General features: G+C 45.4%; 2 protein-coding genes across 4 annotated transcripts; both read left to right on the forward strand.

Moving 5' to 3' along the window:
- The first annotated feature begins 1259 nt into the window (after positions 1 to 1259).
- Positions 1260 to 17371, forward strand: CDKL2 (cyclin dependent kinase like 2). Of its 2 annotated transcripts, XM_041124220.1 has the most exons (14): positions 1599 to 1712; positions 4395 to 4538; positions 6446 to 6640; positions 7544 to 7722; positions 8620 to 8732; positions 9055 to 9194; positions 10244 to 10332; positions 10803 to 10929; positions 11781 to 12055; positions 12528 to 12618; positions 13389 to 13500; positions 13622 to 13728; positions 14472 to 14564; positions 16217 to 17371. In XM_041124220.1, the coding sequence occupies exons 3-13, from the start codon at positions 6608 to 6610 to the stop codon at positions 14529 to 14531; spliced, it is 1326 nt and encodes a 441-aa protein (XP_040980154.1). In that variant the 5' UTR covers positions 1599 to 1712; positions 4395 to 4538; positions 6446 to 6607; the 3' UTR covers positions 14532 to 14564; positions 16217 to 17371. The 2 variants fall into 2 exon arrangements, with proteins under 2 accessions (XP_029884877.1, XP_040980154.1); XM_030029017.2 differs by lacking the exon at positions 4395 to 4538 and having other exon boundaries at positions 1260 to 1712.
- A 1024-nt stretch (positions 17372 to 18395) lies between these two features.
- RCHY1 (ring finger and CHY zinc finger domain containing 1) lies at positions 18396 to 23919 on the forward strand. Of its 2 annotated transcripts, none has more exons than XM_030029113.2 (9): positions 18396 to 18520; positions 18617 to 18736; positions 18875 to 18990; positions 19099 to 19177; positions 19675 to 19719; positions 19823 to 19881; positions 20868 to 20894; positions 21167 to 21287; positions 22307 to 23919. In XM_030029113.2, exons 1-9 carry the CDS (start codon positions 18461 to 18463, stop codon positions 22433 to 22435), a joined length of 756 nt encoding a protein of 251 aa, XP_029884973.1. In that variant the 5' UTR covers positions 18396 to 18460; the 3' UTR covers positions 22436 to 23919. The 2 variants fall into 2 exon arrangements, with proteins under 2 accessions (XP_029884973.1, XP_040980379.1); XM_041124445.1 differs by having other exon boundaries at positions 22359 to 23919.
- Positions 23920 to 24203: the final 284 nt, after the last annotated feature.

The following is a 24203-nucleotide window of genomic DNA, read 5'->3' on the forward strand; positions in this document are numbered from 1 at the left end:
TAAGTTAAAACTGCCACGTTTTTAAAATAAAATACACAGCAAGGGCACTGATACAGAGATCGATTTGATAGCAAATTATTCCACCTTTATCATCACCACGTTCTTAGCAACATAAACTGCCTTGCAACAGCACGCAGCTGCTCAGGCACAGAATATTCATTAAGTGAATTCATACTGTTTTTTTATCTTGGCGCTCTGCCCACCGCGCATTTTCATGCCAATATGAGATTGCTTAGTCATTTGTTCTTTATGTGTCTTGATGGCTTAAGAAAAGAACCTCAAGGGAAAATGTTTTATAAGGCCTTTTTACTCGTTATAGCCAAGCAGCACGTCTTGGGCGCTCCCTTAAGCTGGCATTGTTAGGAAGGAGTCCGGCATCTCCCGTGCCATCAACTCACAAATTTGTTTCCTGGCTGCTCCTGTCCCCCCGGTACCTCGGCCCAACATCGAATAGCGATCCTAGGCTGAGGGGACGGGGACGCGGAGGTCTTCGAGGCAAAAGCAGAGGGAGGGGATTTTAGGAGCGATGGGCCTCGAGGAATGGGAGACTGTTGTAATTATTGGGGATGACCAGGTCACTGAAGAGGGGTATGACCAAAAAAGGACCTGTGGTGCAGTCACTACTGAAGGCAAAATATTTTCCCCTTCTTCTGATGAGAATATGGTCTTGAACCTTTTAATTAATGAACATAATTACCCCTGTCTAATAGATACAGGGGCAGCTTTTTTTTTTTTGCCTTGAATCAGCAGACCTATTCATCTGGGCTCTCAATATGGTTTTTTTGCATTTATTTTGGGAAAGATACAGGTAACAGACAGGGCTTCACTGGGTCCTCTGCTAGTTTTCTAAAATTCTAGTAAAAGATTTGCAGGATGTTGTGTTTAAAAAAAAAACAACTAACAGATCTGTTTTGATACAGTTATGTTGATCATTTATTAATAGCCAAGGAACCTTGTGTAGCTGACACCCGAACCTTGCTGTTGGCCTTAGCTGAGCAGAGCCATAGAACTTCTCCACAGAAGTTACAATATTTTTTTAATAAGAGAAGCGTAAAATATCGGGGTTACATTCTCCAGCAAGAGGAGTGGCGTTCCCGCCCGGTCAGGTTTGACATCACCCCCCCCCCTTAGGGGGCTGACACAAACACACCAGAGGTGGGGCCGTTAGCAAATAATAAACGAATAAACCTCGCCGGGTCAGGGACAGGCGGTACCTCAGGATCCCGCCTCCGCCCTGCCTCCCTCACGGCGGCCAGCCCGCCTTCGTTCTCCCGCTGCCAACGGGTGGGGGCTGCCGGCCGCTTCCCGGTACCGCCGGTTGCGGCCGCCATCCCTCAGGGCAGCCCGCCATCCCTCACAGCCGGCGCGGCTGTTGCGCCTTTACGGCAGGCCGTTGCCCTGGTGACGGTGCGTTGGGGCCGGGCCCGCGCCCGCCGCCGTCCATCAGCGGGGCTCTGAGGCTCCGGTTCCTTCAACCCACCCCGGCCGCGGCTTAGCGGAGTTTCTCCGGTCCCCGGGCCTTCCGCAGGGGGAAAGCTGAGGCCATGGAGAAGTACCAGGTGCTGGGCCTCGTGGGGGAAGGCAGCTACGGGGTGGTGACCAAGTGCAGAAACAAGGAGACTGGGCAGATCGTCGCCGTCAAGAAGTTCCTGGAAAGCGAGGACGACGCGGTGGTGAGGAAGATCGCCGTGAGGGAAATCAAGCTGCTGAAGGTGAGCAGGGGGCCGCAGGGGCTGGGAGGGCAGCTGAGGGGAGCGGGCCCGCGTTTTGCAGCAGAGGCGGACCAAACCGATGGCTCTTTTGATGGCTTTGTGTTTAAATTCGTCAGCTGGGAGTCGGAGGACGACGCCCGCCGTGACTTCTTTATTTTGAAGTTCCTGTAGTTATTGCTCTAACAACCTGTCCTGCTGCAGGCGAGGGGAACGATGCAGCTCAGCGTGGGTGTTCTCTGGGGAGGGAGAGCAGCGGTGTGCGGGTCCAGCCTCTGCCGCGCGAGGTGCCTATTCACGGCGTATTTTGGATCTTAGTCGGGTGTTTTAAATATCTTCCTGAGAGCAAATGTCTTGTTCGAGCAGAATAGGAAACTTCATGTCTGTGGTCTGAGTTTTTCTTGCAGTAAAGGTGGAGTGAGATCTACCTGTAGGGAGTTGGTGAGTTCTTGGGAGGAAACTGCCTCTTAAGACTTCTTTATAGTCCTTTATGGAGGGGTGTTTATCCAGTGAAGTTACGGGATAGGTGTAAATTTAAGCCATTGGCTCAGTTTTGAAAGGGAAACACAGTTGCTTCTGACCATGATTTATAAAGTATAACTAAGTCCAAACCAAAAGAGACTTGATTGGGCCCTGTTTGTAGTTCCATGAGCAGCCAAGCCATGGTGGATTTGTTTAGTCTTTGAGTTGTAGCCTTGTAGAGCAGCTTTTCCCTTTGGCTGGGTGCTGTGCTGGATTTGTCTGGCTAAACCTGGCTTTGTTAGAATCTAGTCTGTTTATGTGTCCTGTATTCAGCAGGGAACGGTACGAGGAAGGGAGTCACAAGGTCTCCGTTCCCTCCTGGTGGTAATTGTGTCCACCTGTGTTGTGTACCAAATTTGAGTACCTTGCTGCTGTGAATTTGCTGCAAAGTAAGGAAGTGCTGACCTTATAAAACCTGCAGGTGAAGGTTGACCTGAATGTGTGAGTGTGCCTAACCAGACTGGGTACTGGTGTTACCTGATACAGAAAAATGCTTTGAGGAAAGTTTTACTTAATTTTATTTTATTAATGGCACTTTTCCAGCAGGTTTGTACTGCCAGCGGGAGGCTGGAGGAGAACAGGTATCAAATTCCCTGAACTTTATCAATTAACGGCTAGCCCCTAGGCTGAAGCCAGCTGGAATAATGTCCTTTGCTGTTTGAGTGCATGATTTGGGCTGTAGATACTCTGGGAAAACACTCAAGAGCTTTAGATATACAGGGGTTTATGTGTGTGCTCTTTTTTGAGTGTTTTGTCATGTGGTCTTTCTGCTTCCTCTCTTGGCTTTGTTCTTCCTACAGAAGCTTTTGCAAGTTCCTAAACTCTTTCACTGCCAGTTTTTTCTGCTGCGTTGCTTTGTGAATAGGATGCCAAGGTTGCAGGGTGACGTTCCGTGCCAGGTCATACGTCTGTTGTTCTGATTGCTGTTTTGACCGCCTTCAGCCCCTGTGTTTGCCACTGTAACCTCCAGCAGTAGTTGCAAGCATTTTCTTTCTTCCCTTGTGCCACAGGTGGTATGCACAGAAGAGTGCTTGTCTCTGCATGGGCACACGTGGTAGTTTTAAACGTTGGGACACAGGTGATCGGTCTGGTGAAGAAATGAAGGAAAGTCTTATTAAAGCTGGAGTGCATCTAGGCTTTTCCTCTGATGCGGGGCGTTTCAGAGGAGGGAATACGTGCAAGCCTGTCTGCTCTCCTCTTGGCTGCCACAAGTGTCTCTTTGTGAGTCTGCCAGACTATAGTCCCTGTGCTGTGTAGGAAAAAAGGTGATCTCTGCCATTGCTGCAAGAGCTACAGACCCTTAGAGTTAATAGAAATGTACATGTCGGAGCTTGAGACGCAGCCAGCAGCTCCAAGCGTTGTCCCCTCAAACTCCTGTAAACAGATTGGTGTGAGTTTGGATCATACCTGATCTGTTGGCCAGGCTGGCTTAGTTACTGAGTCAAAGCACGTACCACCTCACAGGTGTGTTGGGAATTAACTTGTTTTCCTGGGTAAATGGAAACTTAGCAAGGGGAACATTTCCATGTATAGCTCAATAAGTGTGGCCTCTCACAGTGAAAATAAATACCTAGAGATTTAATCTTTCTGTAGTTTCTTCACTTGCGTGCTCCCTGTCAACTTAATTCTTTTATTTTTTAATATTTATTTTTTCCTCCTGTTCTGGAGTTTGGGCAAAAATTTAATCATGGCTGAAAACAGGAAAACCTCTTTAGGTCTCCTTTGTTGGGAAGGAATTATTCTTGAGAAAATAGCTTTTTTTCTAATTGATCATCTTTTTTTAAAATCTTCACTTTTCAGACCTTCTAAGAAATCTGGGTCTATGACAGACCCAGGTGCTGGTTGGCTGGCACTCCTTCTGGACTGGCAGAGCATTTCCCCTACAAGTCCCTGTGCTATGCAGTCCTTTTGTATCTTCCTTGGTCGCAATCCCTGGGCTACAGTGCTGCCTTTAGGCAGCCTCCAGTGATGTTTCCCTGCCAGGCTCCAAGCTAATAAATAACTGCGCATTGTAGCATGGTCTGTTTTGTTCAAGTGGTGTGTGGTAAACCAGTGTTACAAATGTGTAACGAATTGGAGGTAGATTCTTGGCTGGTCAGAATTTGATGACAAAATAGCTAGAAAATACAGTAGCTTTTTTTTTTTTTTTTCTTTCCATTTAAGTTGCAGGGTTTTTTCCTGTCTTCAGCTTCCCCCTCCTGCATAATATTGGGAAAAAAACACCCTCCTCAAATCCTTGGCAATTCTCAGTCTGAATCCACTAGACAAAGTTTAATAGAAGCTGTTTAATTGTTAACACTATTATAGGTAAGAATTCTGAACTTTCTTTTTATCCATTCAATGTGCTTGTATTCTGGCATGTTAGTTATTGTAAATGTGTATAAGCTGGCAGTGCCAACAGAAATGCTTTGGGTATGGTAGGAGCTTAAAAGTCTATCAGCCTTATTAGAAAAAATTAAGATACACTGAGTAGTTGGCGATTGTTAAAGGATTTTCAGTCATGGGTTTCTCTAGGTTTGCTTTATTGACAACTGAGAGTTGGGCCACCAGCGCAGTGAAGGGCAAACTTCCAAAAATTTCTCAGTCTTATATACCTTTTACCACCCATTATCCCAGTCCAAACTCTTTGTAATTTTCCAGTTGATCTTGGTTCCTGTGTCGTTATCATTCATCAGTTTATCTCATCAGTTCTCGTGTCCCGGTTCTTCTGAAGTTGGTGGTCGTAGGCAGAAGGTCTTGGGTCACCACAATCACTTATCTTCTTACACATCAAAGATCACCTTTGAATTTCTGAAAATCACTCAGGCTATTTTATTATCTTGTTCTAAAGTTAATCACTTACTCTCATGTCTTAGGTCTAAGATGTATGATCCTTCCTGTGTTGATTCAGCTTGACTGGGGTTTTAGCCAGCCGTGGTGGGGATTACACATAGGACAAATAAGCAGCTTATACATATTGTTTTATAAGCACCTGCATTCTATTAATCACATCTAAAGCAATCTCTAATCATTAGTTATATGTCTGATACGAATAGTCTTAGAAATAATGAGGCTTAAGGCCTAGTTCCCTTTACAGCGATGAACTGGCAGCTAGGTAGAACAGGGAAGCATTGCAGCTGATTTTGTTTTCTTGTAAATGGGGATGTAAAAGATTTTTAAAAAGAGGACCTAGAGAAAGGAATGACAGAGAAGAGTAGTAAAACTTCCTGGAAATGTGGGAGACAAGAGACGAATCAGCTTTGGATTGTTGGGAGAGGCAAAAAGTTTTCTTAAAACAGAAAGCTGAGAGCTGTCTTCAGCAATCCTTTGAATCTTGTCTTGAAGAGGTAGCTAGCATTGCTCCTTGTGCCCTGCCCTGAGGCAGCGGGCAGGATAGCACAGTGTTACTTGGTCACCTTGATAAGAATATCTCCTAAAAGGAGTTTGAGTCACAGATACAGCCCAATGTTACAGGAACAAGCTGTGTTTATTGCTGCTTGAGCTGTTTGTAAGCAAAACCAGGGAATTAGCAAGGAGTCCCTGCAGCTCACCAGTCATGGTTAAATGCCCTGTTGTTCTCGCAGTGGTCGACATACTTGGCAGAATGCTGAACCTCCCAGTACAAACCATCCTGCTTTGTCTTTCCTGCTAGCTCGGGGACCTCTGGGTTTTCCTTTGCTATGGCAAGTCTTTGTGGGAGATGTTGTCAGGTGCCTGCTGTTTCTCACGTCTTTCTCATTTGTCTCTCAAATGTTCGTCTAGATTTCTTTTTTACTTCCGCAAGACTTCTCTCATGTGGAACATAAGCTTGCTCTAAAGCTTGTCAAGATCAGGGCACGAGTTAGTGTCACCTCTTATGTGAGGAGAATATTGTGAGAAGCAGAACGCGTGAGATTTTTCCAACAAAAGAACAGTGTGTTTTCAGCATCCCCATTAAGAAGAAATGTCCTTAGTCAGTGTTTTATTTATTTTTAGGTTACAAAAACAGGTGTCTGCATATATGAGGTGGTGGAAATCCTCCCGATAATGTTAAAAAGGTAAAATAAAATTGGTAAAATAAAACCTTTTCAAAAATATCAGTGAGCTGATTTTAAGAATAAATGAGTGTGAGTGCTATGACAAGAAGAGCGTGCCAGGGCAGTGCAGTGGCTGGGTTGCAGTTGAAAGTATCTGGTTGTAGTTTACCCATTATATGCTGTCAAGCTCTCATAAAATATTTTCCTGTTTTGTAACAGCAACTCAGGCATGAGAATCTCGTGAACCTGCTGGAAGTGTGTAAAAAGAAGAAACGGTGGTATCTGGTGTTTGAATTTGTGGATCACACGGTGCTTGATGACCTTGAGGCGTTTCCAAACGGACTAGACTACAGCAGAGTTCGGAAATACCTATTTCAGATTATGAGAGGAATAGCGTTTTGTCACAGTCATAATGTAAGTATGCATAAGAAGTCAGCTCTGCAGTTAACCTTGAATGAATAGATACAGAAGCCTATATTTTTCATATATATTAAAACTTGGAAAAATGAAGCCTTTGCCAAAAAGGAAGAGGCAGGGCAGAAGGGCTGGACTGAATTTTATGTAAAATGTCAGAGCTTGATGTCAGCTAATCCAGTAGTCTGTCTCTGATTTGTGAGTGTGTTTCAAAGGAAGGATCCAGAAGTCCATGGGGATCCAGTACTTGGTGGCCCCTTATTATAGGTTGGCTTATCTTGCAGAGGGAGATAATCAGTCTCCCTTTAAAAAGTTTGACTCCGATAGTGTCTATGTAAACATGTAGGCTTGCTTTTTTTCTCGTCAGTATTTTTAGGTTTTTGTTCCCGACTGAATTCTAATAGGTTTGCCAATTTAATCATAGTTGTGTAACTCTTTATATAAACACACGTGCATTTATTTATTTATTTTTATGTTTGGGACACTGTCTTTCTTACGAATTCCTAAAATACTCTTCACGTTTAACTGCAGGACATGCCCATTGCCCTTGTAATACTTACAGCTTTTAAACTTGGGGTCAAGGCCAGATTTTGAAGCATAATTAAGTGTGCCTTAAAATACCTACACTAAATACACGTGCAGAACATATGCAGAGTAATACATAAAAGAAATGCTTCTGTGTGCAAAAATTAGAGGTTCTGTGTTTACCTGTGCACTTGGGTCGGCACTTGTTCATTGACTGTGTGCATGTAGCTGTCTTTTACAGATTCTGTATGTTTCCCACACCTGCAAAAATGTAGTTTTCTACCTGGATGTGAGAAAGCTACTATTTTTGGTGAGCCAGTCACTTTACTATGTAGAAATGGGGAATTTATTTGTCTTGACTTTCTTTTCTCTGTGCAGATAATACATCGGGATATTAAGCCAGAGAACATACTAGTTTCCCAGTCGGGAGTTGTAAAACTATGTGACTTTGGATTTGCGCGTACCTTAGCAGCTTCAGGGGAAGCTTACACAGACTACGTGGCAACCCGATGGTACAGAGCTCCAGAGCTGCTGGTGGGAGATATCAAATATGGCAAGTAAGACTGGCACGTGAGGCTGCAGAAGGGTTGTGGGCTTGTGGGGGGTATGGGGTGGGGGGATGCTCTGGTTTTTGGGGAGGCAGGGGACTATTGCTTGGCGAACAGGTTAAAGGGATGCTGTTCAGCGTTCCTTGGTTATTCACTTGTAAAGTTTTAAGCCTTCCTCTTCTCTTTCCCACTCTGCAGCTAGCTACTGCCAGTGCTAGGCTTTCCTGGCTCAAAAGGTGAGGAGAGCCCTCAGCATTCCTGGCCTGTTGTCTATAGGAGCTTTTCAGTTGCCAATGGTAGTATTGGGGGAGGCTGTGACAGACCTCAGTCCTGTGCAGTTGGAGTCATGGGGGGAAGACAGAAAAGTCCCTGCAACAATTCTAGATGGACATTTCAGGAGGGAGGAGGTGGGATGAATGAGATTTTTCTTAATGGGATCCCCAGTGCCACAAAACCTGGTCAGAACTTAAACTGTGTTATTCACAGGTCTGTTAGTACAATTGTGCGGGTTTATGTATGTCCCTGCATTACTTAATTTTCAGCAAATATGCTTGAAGAGCGGATGCCTGCAGAAAGAGGAGCTGCTTGCCTTTGTGCTCTCTGAAGTGCAAGATTCTCCTAATGTGTTATGTTGTATTAGTATTTTTAAAGCACTAGGTTTTGGAACCTGATTTTACATCTGTCAGGCTTCTGCTAGCATTTGTCTGCTTCAAGAGCTGAATCCTTGCCATTCATCAGAGCACTTGTAAGCTTGAAAAACAGCTGTCTTGCTGTTTCGGGGAGCAGAGCTGCCCTCGGGGCTCCTAACCTGCTGAAGACGTACTATGCGCTGGCCTGGCTCAGACTTTAGATCAGAGACGAATAAAGCTGTACTGAGCTGGGGTGTTTGTTGTTTTTTTTTTCCAGGGCTGTGGATGTGTGGGCTATTGGCTCTCTGATAACAGAAATGCTTACAGGAGAGCCCCTTTTCCCTGGAGATTCAGACATTGACCAGCTCTACCATATCACCAAGTGCCTGGGTAAGAAATGCCTGTTGGGCTCCTAGTGCCTGCTTAGTAATGAAGGAGTGAAATAAATTTTGACAGGGGGAAGTAAGGTGCAAGGAGAAAGGCTGTGGTGTGTGTATTTCTGAGAGCATCTACTCTTAGCGCCTTTTACAAAGGGGGAGCTGGGAGCTAGGAGCTTGCGAGTACAGCATCAATTCATGGCGCACAGGTGGAAAGAGAACGACCCAGACTGTAGCTCTTACAGTAGTGCTGGCCCAGTATTTCAGCCTCTCAAATGTTTCATGGGACTGTTCTGTCGTTCTTCCATGTGGTTGCTTTGTTTGTGTGATTCCAGGTAATTTAATTCCAAGACACCAAGAGTTATTCTATAAAAATCCCCTTTTTGCTGGCATGAGGTTGCCTGAAGTGAAGGAGGCTGAATCTCTGGACAAACGATATCCCAAGCTCTCTGCTGCAGTACTAGATTTAGCCAAGGTAATTAACTGATTGTTTACTATGAACATTTCTCTGTTTACTTGTCCTTTGCCTTGGGGAAGTGAATACAGCCTACGAAAGGGCTGGGGCTGTTAAACTGGCTTTCCCTCAATTACCTACACAATCAGCAATTGCTTGGGTTGGTAGCTTAGTGAGGACTGCAAGGGTACAACAGCCACCGTCCAGGGTGGCAGGGGAGACTAAGCTAGTCATCTCCAGAGCCAAAATAATCACTCTGTATCCTCCAGGGAGGATTTGTAGTATATAGTGCCCCACTAAGTGTTCCAAGGAGATTTGAAAGGTGAAGAAGGGCTTGTGTGTTGAAAGTGTCCCCCGTTACACTTCAATGCATCAGTCGATCTTTTGGAAGGTCTCCCAACAAGTTTTGCCCTTTGTCTGCTACCTAAGTGGATGCTATGTAGATGATACACAGCCCCTGACTTCTTACTTGCTAGCAGAGCTGTGTGGATAGTGTTTTCTGCCAACCCTCCCTCTACCTGCTGGTGGAGGTACTGCAAGCAAGTAGACTTGGATGGGATGTCATCCAAACGTGCGCCATGCTCTTGGAGCTATGTGTCTACCATGTGAGAATTAGGAAGCCTACAACTTTGTAATAGATTCTGGAGAATCCTTCTAGGGAGTGTTTTTGTGCTTTGACACAGTCGTCTGGAGCACCGATATGTTGGGTAACTAAAACCACCTAAAAACGACATGGTTGTATTTAAAATGTCTGATGATCAAAACAGTTTCTAAAGCCTTAGCCAAACAAACGTAACTGAAAACAAGGGAGGTTTACTGAGAGCAGAGTGACCTTTTTGTATGACAGGTATTCCCTATGCAATGAGTCTTTGTGAGCATTAGTGTTTGGAATGGAAGCAGCCAGCAAACATTAATCTTCTTCGGTATTGGTGTCTCTTGGGCCCATCTCAATATAACAGGCCCTAGAAGGGGAAGTTCTGCAGCTTTTTTCTTGACTTCAGTCGGAAATGCTAAAGCCTTTGTTTCATTTCTAATGTATTTGCCTTCTAATGTTTCTTTTGATTTGACAGAACTGTTTGCAGATTGATCCAGACAAAAGACCATCCTGTGCCGAACTCTTGCAGTGCGATTTCTTTAACAAGGATGGATTTGCTGAAAGGTAAACGGTTCATTTCTTGCTCAAAGCAGGCTCATATTAGAAGTAAGTTAAGCAGTTCCGCTTGAAGATTGCACATGGGGTTTGCAGAGCTGACAGCTGCTGAATGTCTTGGTTTTGTTTGGTTTTAGCTTTCCTGGAAGTAGGAGAACGGTTGAAATGGAAAACACATTGCAGCATGTTTGCCAGTGTCACACTGTATTGGGTAGTATAGTGTTACACTGTATTCACTGTCTGCATCTACACCAGACTGGGACATAAACATCTTTATTGCTGTAATGTGAAAAGTGTGTGCTTGTAAGATTGTATTTATTTTAATGGATACATCATATTTGGTTGGCTTCTCAGTTAAAAAGGCATGGTTTGTTTGATTACTTAAAAGGCTATAGGAGCCTGGGCTGAACACCAACTGATGATGATACTGAGATTAACAGAAGACCTTTTCCCCCCCCCGCCCCTTATATGGAATTTAGATTTGCTCAGGAGCTTAAATTGAAGATTCAGAAAGATGCCAGAGACCATCAATTACAAAAAAAATCAAAAATCAGCAAAAGGGACAAAGATGATGTTTTAGAAGAAAGAAAAATTATTGGTGTCCAGGTTGGTCCATCTTTGTTTTCCAAACCTGTATTTTTTCTTATTTGTTTTATGTTTTAAAATCACTATATAAGTATGTGCAGCAGTTTAAGTACATAGCAAAAAATACAAGCATAGTTTTCCATTTCATTTTTTTTTTAAAAAGACTAGGTAAGTGTGATGTGCCAGAGAAGCTCAACTTTGGAGGCCACTGTGAGTCTAAACAGTGCTGAAGACCCTGTCGCCTGATTCAAGGCAGTACGTTAGGCCTGTGCCTGCACAGCTCTGACACTCAGTGCAATACAGCCTGCAGGCTGTTGTGCAGAAGTTCTGTGCCTTTGATTCCAGCTGTTTGGCTGCTGCAGGGTTGCTCTCGTGCTTGGCTCAACAGTCTGCAAGTGGCTATTTGGCCAGTCCCTTGCAGGTAAACTACATTGTGATGCAGTTATTGGTAAATACAGAGCTGAAGGGAGAATCAATTGGGAAGCATAAGTCATCTTGAATCATGAAAACATGCTTGTATGCTGCTGTTTACCTGTGTTAAAGTCCTGTCTCCAAAATTATATATTCTGCTTTCAATCAGATATTAAGGAGCAGAGGCTTCGGAGTGACTTTGAGGTGACATTGGGCCTCAGTTCTTATTTCATTTGTTTGGAAGTGACACAGGATACGGCTGTTCTTTCTCCATCATTTCCAATGTCTCCTCCTGCTTAATGGAAAACAGAGGTTTTCTAGTAAAAACAAATCCATCTCATCAGCTGCTTGCAGAATCATGCAGGTTTAGGCTTTTGACCGTTTTTATCCCGCAGGCACTGCTGTAAGCTACTTTTTAAACATGACTGTAAGAGAAGGATGATGCTTATTTTCCCAAACAGGATTTCAGCACTGACCCGAAGAGCAAAGATGCAAAGCTATTAAAGGCGAAGCGCTCTAAAGCTGATGCAGAGAAAGCAGACCGATCCTCCAACCTGAGCTCCCTCTACGACAGTGCGATCAACCCATTTAAAATAAGCCCTCAAACCAGCCTAAAAGATTCCAGCAGCAGCTTGGACTATGCCAAGAATGCAGGCATAGTTATCCCTCCCATCAACCAGAACTTTTCTCCCACCACGGTTGGGATGGGTCCAGTGCCTGGGAACCTTAATTACAGGTATGGGAGCAGAGCTAGAAGAGCTCATATCCATCGTCCCTCTTGCCGAGGAACTGTAATGTCCTGAGACAGGTGCAGGGTGATGACGTGGGTATGTGACATGCGGGTTTGGGACAGGACACGGCTAGGAACAGCTCTTGGGTGGAGGATTGTACGTGGATCAGAAGGCCCAGCTTCACCTCGAGCAGCTGTGCGTGTCCACACAGGCACGGGGTCCATGTGTTTCTGCATTTGGCAAAGTTGTACTGAACAGCAAGAGTTTGCCAGCTGCTGTGACGCTGGCCTTTCTTTGACTCATGGCTTGTTCTTTGGACCGAACTTCTCTGTTAACTCAGTTCACAAAGGATGTTCTCCCTGTAAGCCTTGTTTCCAAGCATTTAATGACAGTGTTTCTGGATGTCTTGCTTTTGTTGTTTGTATATTCACCATGTTACCCCAGTTCACACAAAGTTTGGGGCATTTTTGATTACAGAGTTGATGAAAAGAGTAAAAAATACTTGAACCCATTTCTAAAGCAACGGAAGCATTCTCCAGCAGGCCATTACAGTGTAAGCTTGACATCGGTAAGTTGTCTGTCTTTCCTCCTTGGCAAAGTAAAAACAAATTTTGAGCTCAAGTATGTGTTTTATTGTCAAGAATCCCATCTGTTGCAGCCTTCACCATAACTCCCAACTAGAAAGATTATTTTCTTTACCCCTTTTTTTACCTATAGACGTGTTGTCTGCTATCCTTTGCTAATAGTTATCTTAGATGAAACATATTTTGTGTCAGAGGACAATTTTAAATGAGGGGAGCAGTCCAACACAGGATATCTGTGAGACTTGGAATATATCAATAGTCTCCTGTCTGGCCACGAAAAGTAGACCATGTGTGCCATGCTACTGAAGCAGAATTGAAGATTTGGATGTAACATGGTCAGGGCCTTGTTTAGTCATATCATAAATGCATTAAAAATTGAAAATGAAAACAAGTGAAATGGAAAGCTTTCCACTGCACTCGCTACCTAGGTATTATTCTTCCCTTGCCAGCGGGAACACTTGCCTTTTTACAGATAACTAATCCGAGCCATTCTCGAAGTGTTGTATTTTGTCTCTCTGAAAGCAGTCTCGCTTAGATGATTGTTTTTTTTTGCTGTGGTTGTTCCTTTGTTTATAATGTATAAATGACACTTGAGCAGAATGGATTCCTTCACACGTATTAGAGTCTCTTCTTTTACTCTTGTGCATGTTCCAACTACAGCCGAACATTGCTGTGTTGGTGCATTTTTAAGCTTGAAAATAGCTTTCGTTTTTCTGCATTTTTATGAGCTGGTACTTATGCCTTTTGATTACAGGTGACTAATGAAAAAAACATCCTTCAGGCAAATAGGAAAAAATGGGAATTCTCCAAGACAGATGTGCGTTTGCCAGAACTAAATCATCTCCCTGAACTGAGAGGAGTGGAAGGTATGAGCTTTGATGTCCTCTAAATAAAACCTGGATACTAAATAAGTGGCAGGAAGCGGTGTGCGTTACAACAGTCAGCTCTTGCTTCCTTAACATTGTATGCATTGGTTGTGTTTTGCAGCGTGGCATCCCAGATTTCTGAAAAAGGAAAATAAAACGGTTTCAGAGTCCCGTGTCCCCTCCCTTGCTGCTATTGACCTCCATAACCCAAGTCTGGCCTCACAGCAGGTAACAAAGCAATAAAATAGTTTGTGCTGCTCTGTATTTGTTTGGTCCGGGACTTTCTGAACAGCGTGACCCACAAATTTCCAGTGTGACTCTTAACAGAAGCAGAACTTGCCTTGGTTTCTTAACTGTCTAAGTGAAAGGACCTGAGGCCTTATGCTAGGGGAAGTGAGAAGGGTGGCAGATGAAACATGGGGCTCTATTTGTCTCTCTGAGGTTAGCTAAATACTAGACTCTCACTGCTAAGACAGGCAGCATGAACTGTTGCTATTTCAGCTGGCTGGATCAAGGTGCAAGTAGGCCTGATTTACCAGAGTTGAATAGAGACCAGGAGGGACACGTGTTTTGAGGAGAACTGTTCTGGCTGTGTTAGATGTTGAGGGGCTGAGTGCAGTAGGGAGGGAGAAAGCGTAGGAGCCAGGCATAGGGAGAGAAGGGGAAAACTTGCAACTCTCTTAAAGATTAGTTCCTCAGTGACATGGAGGCGTTTGACAGGTAGGTAATTCCATAGGCAGTCACTTTGGCTACCTTGCTTCCACTTGAGAATTGGCAGACTGTATTGGGACGAGGGGGGAAGCATTTTTGAAGTCTGATTTTTATCAAAGAACAGATTTGTTTGAAGTTACATGTTGGCATTGCATATGTCCCTAGAAGGTGGTTTCTGATTGTTCTATTTATACTACACTTGGAAATTGACCCTCTTTTTTTTTTTCTTTTTTTTTTTTTTCTTCTTTCCCAATTTACAGCTGTCAGGGACCTTGATGCCCGATGCATCAGAAGCCAGCTTCCCCAGAGTTGAGCACTAGCCTTATGGAGAAGATCACACCTGCCTGTAAAAGGTAGGCTTTAATTTCTGCAGTGTAGCCTTCTGGTGGCTTTAACTTCTGCTGTGTAGTCTTGTCGTGTCTTTCAAATGGATAGTTTCATGAACACTTACCTAGTTGGGAGGTGCAATGGGAAAATCTTTTGCACTTCACGTTCTCGGTTAGGACACCTAGCTATGACAGACTTCTTACTGTGAGCAGCGTGCAGTTTTCTTTACAGATACTCAAGTTGGCTGTGGCAGGTAAATCATTTTCCTGAGCTGAGGTGCTAGGCATTGACACTGGAAATTAAGCAGCTCAGGAAGTTGGGGGTTGAGCAAGCTGACAGAATAACAAAAAGGGGAAACTGGCTGCCTTCACATGAGGAGTGGAAGAAATGGGTTTTACGTACAGCATTGTCAAGTGCATCACAGAAAATGGACTTTCTTGCAAGAAGCGAGAAGAGTGTTGGGGGGGGGCTTGTCAAGCTTAACATTAGGGAAAATTTTTGGTAACTATGTCATGCATTTTAATGTAGCTCAGTGATCTCCGAGTACGAGATAAGAGTCTGGGAGAGAAGGAGTCCTGGCTCTGTGGTTGACTTGTCTTAAGACTGAAGTACTAAATTTGAATTCTGCCACTCTACTTGCACTTTCACGTAGCATTGCATCTTATCATTCCAGATTGTTTTAAGCTGAGGCTTTTAATGTGGTTTTAATAGTTTCTCATCTTGTCCATTGAAAGACATGCAGGTCTTTTAGTCTGTCAGTTTGTCTGAAAGAAAACTCATAGAAAAAAAATGTGTGGTTTTGTTTGTTGTTTTGCTTTTCTCTATTGGGGTATTGTTACATCTTGTGCTCAGCATCTTCCTGGGAGTCTGCTTTATGTGTTGGAGTTTGTCTTGTGCTCTTGAAAGCTAGAAATGCAGTGCTTAGCTGAGGGTTTTTAGTCTCATCATCACCCCTCTTTTCTCACTGAGGCTGGGCACAGGGCCTGTACCTTCCAGAGGGAGAAGTTGGGGAGGATAAAGAGGGAAGGAGACAAGGCGCTCTGGAAGGGGCTTCAGGGCTGTGCTCCAAAATCTCTCTGGCTCTATTGGAACCTTGTGTCCTGCATAGATGGGCTTTACTCAGTGCTCTGGGTTGGGTACACTGGTGCTGCCAGCCTGGATGTGATCACATACCTGCCCCTCCGGGGATTCTCTCTGTGGCCGCAGGCACCACCAGGCACCACAGCCTCCCTCCTCTCCTACTCGGTGTTAGTTACAGATAGCCACGAGTGTGTCATGGCAATACTGTGCATGTTAGTTTTTTTTCTTTTGGGCTCTGGTGGTTCCTTTTTGAGGAGAGGGAGCACCTGCTGACTCTGAAATCTCTGCAGCAATGCTGGTCGTGCTCGTGATCTATGTGAGTGTATTTGTCACTTACATTCATGTGATGCGATGGCTTAATGCTACTAGGAAGAAAGAGGAAAAACCATTGGGGTGGGAAGCAATCCTGATAATAGAAGTGGGGGAAAAAGAAACCTTATTAAAGTTGTCTCATCTGTGAAGCACAGATGTGTAAGTGCACAGCTTTAGCAAGGTAAGGACATGTAATAAATCAAAATAAAGGAAACATATCATCAGGGACTACCTCTGGTTTTGTTAGCCCGTCCATAACATCATTGTGCTTTTCTCCTCGATGCAGGTGGCTGAAACAGTGGGAACAATCCACCTGAGTTTCCGGGTGCTAAAGCTGCAAGGTCTCTGCAGGAGAGAGGAGGATCCCTTACTCTCTTGTTAGCCCAGCAGACTGCCATGGGAAGAGGCTCAGGTCCAGTCCAAGGACAGAGCTCACGCTGCCATTGCTGCTGGATTTCTTGCATGCAAAACAGCTCGCGAAACGTTGACTTTCTGGCCTAGGGCCGGGTCTTATCTGAGGTTGCTCAGAGAAAAACAGTGGTTATTGGTGTGTGACAAGCGTAGAAGCTGGTTTGGAGGATTTTGAAGGAAGCTGGGCTTTCTTTTGTCTAACTGCTGCCCTCTTGAGGGTTTCTCTTTAAATGAAGAGAGTAGATAGCTGCTGAATTTGCTATGTTTTGGTGGGCTACCTGATCTGTATTGGAAAGCACCTTTGCCTTGACAAAAATGTCAGTGAAGAAAATGTTTGTGCAAGAAATACAATGTTTAAATGTGTAAATGTTCCCAACTGTTCCTTTGAAACCCTTGCTAAGCCTCAGCAGCACGTGTGATCTTGTGTTAGGTTCCTTTTCCCTCCACACTTTCATCCCCCAGTCTTTGGGTGGCTGTTTTTCGGGTGTTTAACTCGGCCTGTTGTCTGGCCACGCTGGGTGAATGTCTGGCTGCTGTTAATGGTGAAGGAAGAATAACACTGTAAAATACTGAGCTGTGTAGCAAGTGGCATGTGCAATGGTTTCTGTGAACGCTCAGTAACTCCCTTAAGTCATCAGTCCTTTAGGTTCCTTGGGGGTCGGGACATGCAAGTGTAAAACTTGACAGTGACTTGTGGAGAAAGATGGCATCACTGTTATCTTGGGTCTGTTATGAGACCATTTTTGCTTATCTGCCCTCAAGCTGGCTGTAGTCAGTTCTGTGGTGTCCCTGTGTTGCTCACAACTGTCTTTTCCAGCAGCTCGAGGCTGCTGTCGCAGCTCACACCCCTGTACGGTGTAGTTTATTTTGGAACTTGTCTTTACACAAAATATGGCCTTTACCATCGATGTACCGTGGCAGAATACAGTATGAATGTCATCATATTTAGAACTTTGTAGCTATGCTGTGTTTTGACACTTACGTTAAAATTTGTAAATAAAAGGATAATAAAATTCCAGGTTTCTTGGTACTAGTGTGTGCTTACAAATGTGAGATGTGCTCGCTTACTCTTCCCTGGACTTGGTGTTATATCTGCTCATTTATATTGATGGCATTACCTGCATTTAGAAAGAAGACTTTTGAATCATTTTTTATTTAACACTTGACATCGAGTTTCTTGCAGCCATTTACAAGCACAAGTTCCTAATGCCCCTCAGCAGCATCTGGACAGCACCGAGCTGACTGCGTATCCAGTGTGCCCTTTACCTTTCCAGCTCGGCTGACCTACTGCCAACAGCGCTGTTACGTTCCCGTCACCCTGCTTTTTCTTCGCTGCTATGAACTGCTCTGGGTTAGCCCAGTTGTACCAGTAGCGAATATTCCCAGCTGGCCACAGCAGTCATTTAGCTAGCCGTGGGCAAATGCAACCAAGCTACTTGCCTAAAATTGACCTACAGGGAATTCACCAAAGCCGCAGGGGACGGAGCAGCCCCCAGCCGGGGCCGGGTGCTTCTCCCGGCACGAGCACCGAGATGCTCAGCCTCAACACCCGTGGGCTGTGGGTCCTTGTCTCAGAAACAGCAAACAACAACTGCTGGAAAAAATTCAGGGGAAACCTCCCTGCTGTCCACCTGCGGGCTGGTTTCCCCTATCGTGCAACAGATGATTTCTGAGTTTATTACTGGGGGGGGAGGTTTTAGGGGAATGGGGGGGAAAAAAGGAAGGTTTGGGGAGGGGGAAGGAAGCAAGACTTAAGGGGAGGGGGGAGAAAAAAGAAAGTAAGCAAGGTTAAGGGGGGGAGAAAGAAAGGTTTAAGGGGAGAAAGGGGAAAAAAAGCAAGTTTTAAGGGGAGAGGAGGGGAAAAAAGCAAGCGAGGGGGAAGCAAGAAAGGTTTGGGGTGGCGGGGGGAGCAAGCAAGGCTTAAGGGCAGGGGGAAGCTACTCTGACAGCGCCGAGCCGCAGTGTTACACGCTGCTGCTGCTGCAGGCAGGCGGCCCGGCCGGGCCCGGCGCTCGGGTAGCCGGCCCTCCGCCTCCCGGGGACGGCGGCGGGGCGCCGGTGGAAGCGGCGGGGCGGAAACGGAAGCGAAAGGGCCGGGCCGGGCGAGGTGTGGGCGGCCATGGCGGCGGGCGGGGAGGAGGAGGGTTGCGAGCATTACCGGCGGGGCTGCCTGCTGAAGGTGAGGCGGTGGCGGGGCAGAGGGGAGGGTCGGTCGGCGGGAGGTTGCCGGGAGCGGGCGCTGAGGGTGTGCCGTACCGTACCGTTCCGTTCGTAGGCGCCGTGCTGCGGGAAGCTGTACGCCTGCCGGCTGTGCCACGACGGCGCCGAGGGGCACCGGCTGGACCGGTTCCGCGTGGCCGAGGTGCAGTGCACCCGCTGCCGTCTCCTGCAGAAGGTGGGTCCGGTGGGGTGGGCCGGGGGCGCCGCCATTTTGGGGGTGGCGCCGCCGCCGCCATGTTGGGGCGGGCGGGGGTCGGTCCCGCACCTAACGGCCGTTTTCCCGGTTCTCCTCTCCTCCCCGGTGCGGCGGCAGGCCCAGCAGCGCTGCGAGGGTTGCCACAGCCTCTTCGGCGAGTATTACTGCGGTATCTGCCACCTCTTCGACCGCGACAAGAAGCAGTACCACTGCGCCGAGTGCGGTATCTGCAGGTACGTGAGGGGCGGGCGGGACCCTGGGGCCGGGCCCTGCCCCTAACCCCGCCCGGGTGGGGAACGGAGAGGAGGGAACCGGCCTTGGCCTGACGCTTTTCTCCTCAGGATTGGTCCGAAAGAGGATTTTTTCCACTGTTCGAAATGCAACTTATGCCTCAGCTTGAGTCTGCGAGGAAAGCACAAGGTAGGAATACACCAGTTAACTCCTTATCTTAAGAAAACAACTTGCAAATGAAACCTGATAGTGCTTCGGCTATATCCCAGGCCATACGGACAGGGGGAGCGGCAGGTTCACTAAGTGCACCTAACGGCAACACAGAGCACTTCACTAGGAGTTGAAGCTATAGGAAGGAAACATCTTGGTCTCCCTTACCCCTTTTAAAAGGAGCTGTCGATTGCAGATCTAACAGTGTGTAAGTTTGAGCTCCTGTTCCGGCTGCAGTATCGGAAAGGCTAGGCTGCTTGCCGCCGCGGGAGTTCTGGGAGCCCTTTTCTTGTGTATGCTTTCAAGCTGTTTGGTTTTTAAGATGCTAAGCCACCTGTTAATTCTTAGAACTTCAAACTAAATGCAAACAGTAACGTTTCGGAAATCTTACGATTCTGAAGGAATTTTAGAATTTAGAAAAAAATGCAGATATCCATGCAGTAGAATAACTTTTTTTTTATTTTGTCTTTGCAAAGTGCATTGAAAATGTCTCCAGGCAGGACTGTCCAATATGTTTGGAGGTGAGCTGCTGCTTTTCATTTCTTGGGTTTGTACGTGGCTGTATTTTTGACTGTGTTTGAATTAAATATTCATGTCTTTTGTCTGATACCTGTCTCAAAACAGGATATTCATACTTCTCGTGTTGGAGCTCATGTTCTGCCCTGCGGTCACCTCCTTCACAGGTAAAGCATTGCACATACTTGAGAAAGGGGAATAGCTTCTGCCTTGTGTGTGGCGTTTTTCAGCATCACTGTGGGCCTGGTTAGTCTGTATCAGCTACTTACAGATGGTTTCTAAGGGATCCACATGGTAGGGGATAGTCTCTGTTTCATCAGGAAAGACTTTCTTTAGAAAGGTTGTCTTCGTTTCCGCTGTAAATTTTGGCGGTGGCGGAGGGGCCTGTGTACTGTTCATTCTAAATTTTCCCATGCTGAATTTCCATGTGTTACTACTTAAATTTCAAGAATCTCCTAGAGAAGTCCCTCCTTGGTGCAGAAAGCAGTTGGACAATGGTTTTAAGAGGTTGGTGGCAGCTCATCATTTTAAGTTTTAGATTTTTTCCTTAAGACAGCCCCCAAGACAATGGAGTGCTCTCTTGCCCTACAAAAACTGCTGGCTCTATTGGGATTTTAAAGTGATGTGATCTATACCATTGGTGCCTTTGGAGGAATAGTTACTACGTTTCCTTTCCATTTTCCCTTTCTGCTTGTGTCTGGTGTTACAGACGCAGCTTTTTGTTACTCTGTTGGCTCTCTTGTTTTTTCCCCCGTTGTCTCTGTGCGCTAAGAGAACGGCCTCTGTGTTTGACGTAGGTTTGTCCGGACTGAATCTTCGTTCAACTCCTGTCTGTCTGAAACTTACCTTGTGATGCATCACACTCCATTTTTTCAGCAAACTTGAACCACACGTTCCTTGTCACAGCATTGACTCTGTTCCCTCGTGTTAGGTTAGAAGACCTTAGAATAGAACCAGATGTGCTTTGTTTCCAGATTTTTGCCTAAGTACTCACTGATTTTGCTGGGAAGCTCTTTTCTCACTTGGAGTCAGGATATTTTTTAACTTTGGTTTGGGGATAGCTGTGTGCCTTTTCCCTTTGTTCAGCCCAAATGTGTTACCGGTTAGTAATTGCATTCTTGTTACTAAACTTCTCATTGTGTTTTCTTTTCAGAACATGTTACGAGGACATGCTAAAGGAGTAAGTATTTCTAAACATCTCTTCTCTTAATATTGTTGTAGTCCAAACAGATTACTTCAAGAGGCAAAGAATGTGATGCCAGTCCTGTATTGAATAACTTCAAGCCAACTCATAAAGTGATAATGGGCTTTTAATTTCTAATTCTGTATGCAAGAACTCCTCGATTCGTAGTCTTTCTCTTTGGTATGTTATGAAACTTGTCCTTTTGGGTGGACTCGTTTCATGGCCACATTCCATCTTCTGATCTAGACTTTTTTTTTCCTTTCTGCCAGAGGTTACAGGTGTCCTTTGTGCATGCACTCGGCTTTAGATATGACAAGGTACTGGCGTCAGCTGGATGATGAAGTAGCACAGACTCCTATGCCCACAGAGTATCAGAACATGATGGTGGAGGTAAGAGATGCGACTTGTGCCGATGTCTCTATTGTTGGCAGGTCTGTGCCTTTGCGTTACTGGCAGTAGAGGGCACTAGAAACTTGTCCTGGATCAGAAGTCAACCTGACAGTTAGGGAATGAGGAAGGAATGTTGTGTGTAGGCTTACAGTATTCATCTGCTGTGTTTATAAACACACCAAAAAAGCACCCCCTCACCTGCACTCCAAAAAAACCCCAACCCCAAAACCACAACCTGTTAGTGTTGTAGTTTCACACAACAGAGAAATGGCTTGGTCTTTGGAAATATCTTGCTTTCTCCAGTAGCGTTAGGTGCTGTCATAGGGAAAACCAGGAATGTTTGTTTTTTAGCAGCTTGGAGCTTCATGTTCCAGACTAACCGTGGTGGATTTTCTGCAAAAATATTCCGCTATTGATTTGTGCAAGGCTAGCACATAGAGACTTCTGTCGTCTTCCTGTTTATTTGTGTTAACTCAGAACTGTGAAACTGGTTGCTCTTTGCAGGTAACACTGAATTAAACGGCACTGGTCATTAATGTTTTAGTTGCATCTGTTATGGTTTAGACAACCCATCCTACCAACTCTTGGAGTCAGGATACTTGGAAAAAATCTCTTTACTGCCTAAAAATCTCTTTACTACTTGAGAGGGAGACTCACTCGCCTGTCTTGCACAGCAGACTGGTTAATGTTGCTAGCTGCTGTTAATCTGCTCTCGTTTTCACTTGAGGGTTTCTCTGGTAGTTTCCTACATGGAGAAGAAGCCAAAGTGTGTCTATTCCTGACTTACACAAGGAGTCACCTTGCTATAGTAACAGTAAATTCTCTGTGATTATACAGCATGATCTGAGTAGTTACAAACGGAAAAGTTAAATCAACCCCACTGTCTTTAAAAGGAAGATATTTTCTGCTTTGTCCCCTGATTGCAAACCAGTTCTGTGGTTGCTAGAAGCATGGTTGTAGTACATTGTTGAGTGTCCTGCTGATGCTAAAGACTCTCTCTCTCTTGTCGGTGTGTTTAGATCCTTTGCAATGACTGCAATGCCCGGTCTACAGTGCAGTTCCATCTCCTAGGCATGAAGTGCAAAAACTGTGAATCGTACAATACTGCCCAAGATGGAAGATGCCGACTGCCTTTGGAGGAGCAGTGACCAAGACAGGTGCTGCATTCAGCTGGACAAGGAAGACTCTGCCATGGAAGAGACCATCTATTAAAAAAAAAAAAACCAAAACAAAACAACCACTTGTCAGTAAAAATTTATTCCAAGTCGTCATGGCACCAGTGAAATGGTTACAAGATTTAATTAATGCTGGTGCAAAGGAGTTTCGCTAATTGTGCCCCCCTCCCTAGTATCTGGGGCACATCGCAGTCAGGCCCTTTGGGGTAGTCCCCGTCGAGCAGCGTGCTGCCCAATGAAGGTTAGTTCCTAGAGACAATGGCACCCTTTAAAAGAGCCATTTACTGTGTCAGAGAAGGGACAGCCTAGAAGAATAACTAATGAGATGCACAATGGAAATTATAAGCAGCTGACACAGCAGAAGATGTTTTGGGGCAGCTGAAGGTTGTGAGCATAACAGGAGGTGGAGGTATAGCTGTTCTGATTGCAGCTGTTGGAGAAAATTGGTAGCTTTGAGAGTGGCCTCTTTACATAAAGCTGACATCCGCAAAGTTTTGTGCGAGTACATTTTGTTCCTCTTAAATGATGTGTTTGTTCTAGGGCCTCGGAGCCATCGGCGCAAGTGTCTGGAGAGGGTGAGCTTGCAGAAATTGCATCCCTCGGCTTGATTTGTCGACACGTGCGTGCACGCAGCACCCGTACAGAATTCACTTTGAAACGAGGCTGGCCTGCCCGCGTATGTGTGACGAATGGCCTAAAATTCAAGCCGCAAGGCCACCCTTCTCCCCTGGACACCCATTTGACCTGCTGTCTATTCGCTCGGATTCCTTTGCCAGCTGCAGTCATGTTTACACCCATTTCTTCCTCATTTTGCTTTATTCGCTTACAGAGGCCGAGGTGTTGTAGGGTTTTTTAGGCATATATGTAGCTTGATGTTTTGATGGTTAAGTACATAAGTGAAGCACATACTATTGTCTTGTCAGGATTGACATTGGGCCAACTAGTTGGGCTGAGCCTGAGATGTTTGCTAAAGTAACGGCAGTTCATAGAGGCACTCGAGTAGTGCAGGGACCAATTTTCTGTGGTTTTGGGTTTTTTTAATAGTATCTGATTTCACTGGGGGGAGAGGATGGAGGAGTGCTTTTAAAAAACACGACCCAACAAACCTTCCCACCCTTTTTCATGTAATAGCCTGCCCACAGTGTTTTGCAGTCTAAATATTGCAGAAAGTTCTTAGTTCTGAGAATTTCAGAACATGCAAATAGTTTCCAATAATGAAATAAAAAAAAAAAAGCCCAGTTACTCTTCACCGTACAATTACTTGTTTTTAACTTGTTCTATGGTAAAACAACAGCTTTTCCTCTTAATCTGACAGCACCCCTTTATCTACGAAATACGAGGACTGGGATGCTAGCCTTACTGTAGCTTGCCTTTACTGGAGTATCTTTTTCTGAAGCACTTTTCTCACTGCTATAAAAAAATGTAAAATAACTTCTCTATTAAAACAAATTACGCTATGTGTGATGTGCTCTCCTTTTACACACGTATTCTGTGGAAATTCCCAGCTGAGTTTAAGCTTACGATTCAGTGCTGGAAGAGGAGGGTTAGATGTCTGGCTGCGTGACCCCCGGGTCTCTATTATGAAAACAGCAGTCCTCATGTTTTTGCTGTGCTGGTGGTCAGGTGCCGGATCAGGCCCGGAGGCTCTCGCCGTCCTCCGAGGTGGCCAAAATTCCAGCGGCAGTAGCCTGCTGTGGTGGGACTGGCTGCGAGCAGCAGGTTGGACCCGACCTCCGCCGCG

The sequence above is a fragment of the Aquila chrysaetos genome, chromosome 1, assembly GCF_900496995.4.
Source record: "Aquila chrysaetos chrysaetos chromosome 1, bAquChr1.4, whole genome shotgun sequence".
In the NCBI taxonomy this organism is placed as follows: domain Eukaryota; kingdom Metazoa; phylum Chordata; class Aves; order Accipitriformes; family Accipitridae; genus Aquila; species Aquila chrysaetos.